Raw genomic sequence first — 7126 nt, forward strand, 5'->3', positions numbered from 1 at the left:
ATGTTTGAAAGCCCAATGAATCTCTATTGTTCATATCATTATTCAGTTTAGGACAGATAATCTGAAAAATCACTACAAGCTAGGCAAAATCTATTAAAGAAACACCCATTTTGCATCAGTTTAACTAAGAATTATTTTCAATCAGTAAAGTTCTCACTAGAAAAATATAGACTACAGGAAACATGAGAAAAAAGCAGGAGTTTGGCATTTTTCTAACAAAACCATGCAAAATTTCTTCCTTGCCTAGCACTGTCTTTGAGTTCAGCTGCTACTAGTTTTGCTTCTATAGTAATCACAGATGTCCCCACATTCTGGAAAAGAAAAAGCAAGGGCCAAAACATATCACACTCTCATCTTCCCAATGATGTATCATGCCTTCTTGTCAACTAGTAAAGAATTCACAGTATTTCTTGCTTAATAGATGCAACAAAAATTAAGCTGCAGAATTACAATCCATCTCTGTTATTTAGCAGAAAGAGCATGAAAGAATGAATCTTACCCATCCTGACTGACTGGCACCAAGCAGAGAGCTCTCCAAACATAACATGACTGATTACTCTCCACCACAATCGTGTTCACTAGATCATGTCTGCGAGGTGAATAGCCATCAGGAAGTCTCAGTGAATCCAAAGTGAAGAATATACTCTCGTCTACTGTACCAATTCTTCCACAGATGCTAGAAATGCAAACCTGTAAGTTTGTTACTCAGTGTTACTTGATGTTACACCTGCTTAAGCCATCAGTCATGCTATCACTGCATATTTTTTTCCTGCAACAGTCATTCTAGCATTAACAGGGTTGCATTCTGAAGTTTCATTTATTCAGGGGAACCAAACATACAACTATAACCTAGAATGAATGTGTTTGTAGATTTAAAAGTATAAAGAATCACAAGTACTTCAGATAAGGTTTCACTTAAATGTGTACTACCATACATTAATTTGACTTAATAATGATACCTGTCTTGTGAGTTTCCAACACTTCATTTATACCTCAATACTAGTGATCACAAGAGAAGAATTTTTTTCCTATGCTCGACATGCAAATATTATTCAATATGTACAGTTAAGTGAAATGCAATAAACCATAAACCTAATACATGTATTCCGAGAGGGAACATTTTCCTTAAAATTAAAAAAAGGTACAACAGTTAGTTTTAAGGCAAAATATTCAGACAAATTAAACATAATCAATAGCAGTCATTACTACTTAAAAAAAAACTCTGAAAAGCCATATATCCTCATTACAACCAAATTAAAACAGTAGGCATCCAAATAAAAAAAATGATAGCCAGTAACTAAGTTACTCTTCCTGTTCCAACTGAAATGTGTACTTTTTTCGAAAAGCTTTGTTATTTTAAAAATAATTCTATAAATGGATCAGTAGATATAATTTATTTTTTACTTAAAAGACGTGTTTTAGAAATAAATATTGGCATATAAACCTTCAAAACCCCACTTCACACAAGATACCTCATGCAGAACTTTTACCTTGTTTACTTGCTTGTATCTCAATGGGTTCACATCAACTGCTTCACTGCTCCATGTTTTTGGGTTAATAAAATATTTTGCTTGTACCCAGTCACCTTTACAAGGTTCGAAACCTAGGTAAACCAGAACATTTCTCAAGTTTAATTGCAACTGATAACATTCGCATTACTCCCATACAGAAGTAGTTTAAGTTAAATAAAATGACCAGGAGAACACTGCATTATTGAGATCCACTGAGTTCAAACTTCTCTTTGCAGTTCTTCCCCCAGTAGGTTATGACAAACTACGTCAGCAAACCTAGTAGAAAAATACTCTTGCTCACATGTAACTTGTCCTTACGTGACAGGATGCAAATCATACTCAGTGCGAATGAACTTGCTTCACCCAAATCCCTAAGGCTGCTTCACTACATACAGTTTATTAGAACCAACTTGGGATATGGACTGCTAGTTTACCAGAACATATTCTATCATACATATAAAAAAATTAAGGAAGAGCAAAAAAGAAAGCTCCTACATACCTTCACAGACATTTTCCATTGTGAAAAAAGTATTCTGATTAATATAGCCACCATCCTTAGAGAGCGAGGTAATAGTACCAATTAATGTTTTCTTATTAAGTTCAGAAGCATCAAAAGTGGGATCGGAGTCTCCCCATGTATTCTGTACTGCTTCTACCTATTGATACAAAAACCCCCAACATTCAAACAGCTGATATTTAGAATTGTATGTTATATATATATTCCTACAATAAATATCAGAATTTCAACTGCTTATGGAAGTCAAGCTACTTATAAGACAATTGTATACTCACTGTAGCTGTTCACTGTTGTACACAAAACTCCACATTCTTTTTTTATGAGTCTTATGAGGATAAGGATGTAGGTCAGATAATTAAATTAACAGCTTATTTCAGAAAGCCAAATGTTTACAAATTCACAACCAGAGTAAAGAAATCGAGTAGAAAACTAGAATAATACAGATAAGGCAGTAAATAAAACAAACAGCCATACAAAACAGTTATCAGTAGTGTTCTTCTTTCTACCTGAAGATTAGAAACTATGAATGAGTATTGTCTTAAAGCATAATGTGACAAAGGTAACACACTGAAAAGACTACACAGTACCACCTTTGTGTTATAGATGAGCATTTGTGCACAATGGAAAGCAGTCCTCCTATAGCCACATTTTAAATAAGTGGTAAGAATTTTACACTTGCTAAATGATATTACTACCTTTGTGCATGGCACTTCTTGGCAGGCACAATTTTCACAAAGAACACATCCATTACAAAGCAAGAAGAAACAATTTGAACATTAACTGTTTTGTCTTAATCACACAGATCCTATTTCAGATGCCAAGACATCATCCCAAAATAAAACAAGATAAATCTCTATGTTTACCCTTAGAACTTCTGAAAAGGTCATTGTCTAGCACATACAGCAAAATGTCCCACAGCTGCTAAAATATCCTAGTGGTTTTGGAGATTATGTAGTTTCTCAGTTACCAGATTTATGGATTTTGGAGCAATGACAGTATTTCAACAGTATTGTGAAATCTGTCAGTCAGAAAGAAAACAAAGAAGAACAACGAATATTTAAAGTTATTTATTTTTTGACTGTGTAAATACTGCTTTACCAAGCAGCACTGAAACTGCTTGCTTAGCAGTTAGCACTAGAACTGGTAATATTTTAGAAACAAGACTTCTCTCTCACTTACCTTATATGTTTCATCTGCAATCATACAACAAAACTCTTCCATCAATATTCTTTTCTCAGTTAATGAAATTGCCATCAGTTTCAAAGTGAAACAGCTTTACTAAGAAAATCCCCTCAAAATTTTGTATGCAATTGAAGATAATTTCAGAACTTTATGTTCCTCCCTTTAACACAGATCTGATCTTTGATATGAAACATATTTACTGTAGCCTACAGGAACTGTACTCAATATTTTGAATTAAAGGAAAGAGAAAACAGAGCAAAATGGAAGTATGCAACCTTTTAAATCTTCCTGAAAGAAAGTATTAAACCTCAGATACCTAACAAAGCCAGATTAAAAAAAACCCACAACACACCAAATTGATTATTAAGTGCCAACATCTAAGAAAGTTTTCATGAGGTCCTTAATTATTACCAAACCTGCAACAGAGCTTGAAAAAAGTCTGTAAAAGTGACTCCACTGCGGTTTCCTCAGTAGTCTAACAGATTTCATGTTTATATAAAAAGGCATCTAAAGTCCTAAACATTATACAGAGTAAAAAACAAATCAAGTTAGTCTTCTAGCATTTTTGTTTTCTGCCTCCTCCTACCTGAGAAGTCACATTTCCAGTCAACTTAATTTTATCAGACACAATACAGTTACTGCCAATTCAACCATTAGAGGGGAAAAGAAAATTCTCAGAGGTCTGCATTTTCTGTAAGTTTAAGTCCAGTCTCTAGGGAGGAGTTTATCATTAGTCTGGTGTACATCTCATAGTCTATTAACATGATCAGATGAAAAGCATATTTATTACTGACAAATAATAACTACAAAAAAAGAGTTTCAGCAGGCATTTAGCATCTTTGCATTGGTTTCCTATTTATAGATCAATTAAATACAGATCTCTCCTAGTGCTAACAGGTGTAGTGGCTGATGAGGTTAGAGCTTTGAATTCTAGGGAAATTTTTGAATTCCAAGGCAAAAAAAAAAAAAAGAGAAATAACAAAACAAAGCAACCTTCTAGACTAACACTTGTACTAACATATGGTTCACAGAAGGCAACTATTTCTCATGGCAAAGACAAAACTTTGCCTTCATCTACACAGTCATACTCAAAGCCTGCTACATCAAATGGAACTGGATAGTACTAAATGGCTCACATGGTCACTCACACAGCAGCCTATGATGGAACCTCATCATTCTTTACAGCAACTCTACCAGCCCTAAGTGCAGCTCTGCAAAAGCCAAGTATCATCAACAGGAAGGGTTAAAATTTTTATTACGCTTCCACTCATAGATGTGTTTTTATTTCCTTACCCAACTCATATAACCATAACATAAAATTGACTTTGAAGCTCAAAAAAAGTCAGACCACAGAAATTTGAACCAGGCATGATTAAACAAATTCTGATGCAATTATTTCAATGAATAGTTTCATATTCACTACATCTAGACCTATATTTAGAGAATCAGTATTAAAGAAACAACATTTTAAAAGGGATGGACTAAAATAATAACAAAAAACTCAAACAACTTATCCCCACTAGGCAAAAGAGTGGCAATTTCTCCTATTTTGTAGAAAATAGGAGGTTTTGTAGAACCACGGTAACTTCCAAAATAAAGTCTGAAGAGATTTACAGAGGAAGTGAAACCACTATTAATCATCACCACTTACCTTGATGGCCTTCAAACCTCCTGATGTTTTATCCTCTTCAACAGTGGCAGTAACTTCTTGTCCAATAGTGAGCAGCATATTTTTTGTAACAGCATCTTTTGTGAAGGTTATCATGTCATCTATCATCCCATAATCATGGCAAAATCTTGTCACTACTCCTTGTACAGTTCTTAATCCTTTAACACCTGCATTCATGGGAAAAGTGTTGACAGAAAATCTCGTTTACAGAACTATGCAACAAGTAATGAATGCTATTAGAAGTGTTATTCCTTCTATCAAAAAGTCATTCTCTTGTTCAACTAAAAATATCAACACCTGTCAACTAGTTAGTTCCACATTTAAGTCTTGAATTCTTGGCTTAGCAAGCTGTTTTCAACCAATTAAGAAAGCTAGCTAAATACAAGCTACATTGCAAAAACATTCTTTATGTTGCATAAAAAAATCACAGAATACCTTGAATTGGAAAGGATCCATAAGGATCAGAGTCCAATCCCTGCTCCTTGCAGGACTACCTAAAACGCAATCATATGACCAAAAGCATAATCCAGACATTGCTTGACAGGCTTGGTGTCCTGATCACTTCCCTGGGGAGCCTGTTTCAGTGACCATCCAACCTTCCCAGTGAAGAACCTTTTCGTAGTATCCAGCCTGAACTTCCTTTGCCAGCTTCATTCCATGCCCTTGTGTCCTACCATTGGTGCCCCGAGAAAGGAGATCCTCACCTCCCCAGCCACTGCCTCTCTTAAGAAAGTTATAGGCTGTGATCAGGTTGACCCTCAGACTTCTCTTTTTCAAACTGAACAAGGCAAGTGACATCAGTTGCTTCTCCTAAGTCTTGCCACCATTGAGATCCTTCACCATCCTGGTCACCCTCCTCTGGACACACTATAATGGTGTGATGTTACTCTTATATTGAGGCTCCCAAAAGTGCACTCAGTACTTGAGGTGGGGCCATATAAGTAGAGTGGGACAATCACATCCCTTGACTGGCAGGCTACGCTGTCCTTGATACTCCTCAAGAAACAGTGGGCCTTTTTAGCTGCCAGGATCTGCTGTTGACTCACATTCAACTTCCCATCAACCCAAACCCCCAGATCTCTTTCTGCAGGGCTGCTCTCCAGCCTCTTGTCCCCCAGTTTGTATGCATAACCAGGATTAACCCCACATCAGGTGCAGAAGCCAGCACCTGCAATGAATATTTTTGAGTTTATACATATATAATTACCTCAAAAAACGTGAAGAAAAAAAACACCTGCAAGCTAAATAGCTTCTCCCAAAAGCTCTGGGTAAATAACTATTTTCAGGACATTCCAAAGTAAAATAAAGTTCTCAGCACTGTTTGCATGGGAATCCAATACATTTAAGATGTCTGAACTGAAAAAACAGGCAAAGTAAACAACCTATACAAATCAAGTCTTCAAATTTATTCATATAATATTTTAGTTAACACACCTCTCTGGAGATAACCACTTCTAGTGATGGGTTTCTCTGAAGAATTAGGAGTTTCAAGTCTTCTGGATTAGAAGTAGCATCTACTTACGTATCACACAAATTTTCACTCGATAGCACCACACAAAAACTTCAGGCTTTGCTAAAGGTGGACTGAAGTATGCTAGCTTAGATTTCTAACATATTATTAGGTAGTCAGAGTTAAAACTATTAATACAGAAAGAAATATTTTTTGCTTTCTGTATTCATATACATGAAAAAGCACTTTTTCCTACACTGAATAATGCTATTAAAAGCAACTTAGATGTACATAATATTAGCACCTCAAAACATAAAAGCTACACTATCATTTCCATTCCACAGACCAAAGAAAGTGGGAAGGTTTATTTTTTAAGACAGCAGTACAAGGGAAAGCCCAAAGAGCCCATCACCTACCACCACAACACTCCTTCCACACCTTACTTCTTAACCTAACCAGCAACAGTAATTTGCCCTACTTAGGAAATATCACAAAAGAAGCACCATCAGGAACACTCCTACACCTTCTGTAGCAAAAAAGACATCTTGTTTCCCTGTTTTCCTTTAGGGAGACAGGTCCTGACCCTACCCACCCAAAAGGGGCACGAGTCCATCAACACCCTCAAGGCCCTGAAGCCACAAAGAGACCCTGTGTCCGGCACCACAAACCCACAGCGGGCCCAGGAACCCCTACCTGAGGCCGCACACCTCTCGTGCTCTTTCTCCTCACCATCCGCACGCCTCCAGAAGAAGGAGAGCGCCCTAGAGAGCAGCCTGAGCATCGCGGCGATGGCGCCG

At 36.6% G+C, this 7126-nt stretch overlaps 1 protein-coding gene across 1 annotated transcript in view; it reads right to left on the bottom strand.

The window, feature by feature from the left end:
* The window catches only part of MOV10L1 (Mov10 RISC complex RNA helicase like 1), a 40073-nt gene extending 32963 nt beyond the window's left edge, over positions 1-7110 (bottom strand). Inside the window, exons 1-5 of the mRNA XM_009999443.1 lie at positions 7023-7110; positions 4862-5046; positions 2011-2167; positions 1491-1603; positions 500-690 (exon numbers count right to left, since the gene is read on the bottom strand). Of these exons, the coding sequence (XP_009997745.1) occupies positions 500-690; positions 1491-1603; positions 2011-2167; positions 4862-5046; positions 7023-7110 (734 nt within the window). The remainder of the gene's footprint in view (positions 1-499; positions 691-1490; positions 1604-2010; positions 2168-4861; positions 5047-7022) is intronic.
* Between the last annotated feature and the right edge of the window lie 16 nt (positions 7111-7126).

This window comes from Chaetura pelagica, unplaced genomic scaffold, assembly GCF_000747805.2.
Source record: "Chaetura pelagica isolate M959 unplaced genomic scaffold, ChaPel_1.0 scaffold15, whole genome shotgun sequence".
Taxonomy (NCBI): domain Eukaryota; kingdom Metazoa; phylum Chordata; class Aves; order Apodiformes; family Apodidae; genus Chaetura; species Chaetura pelagica.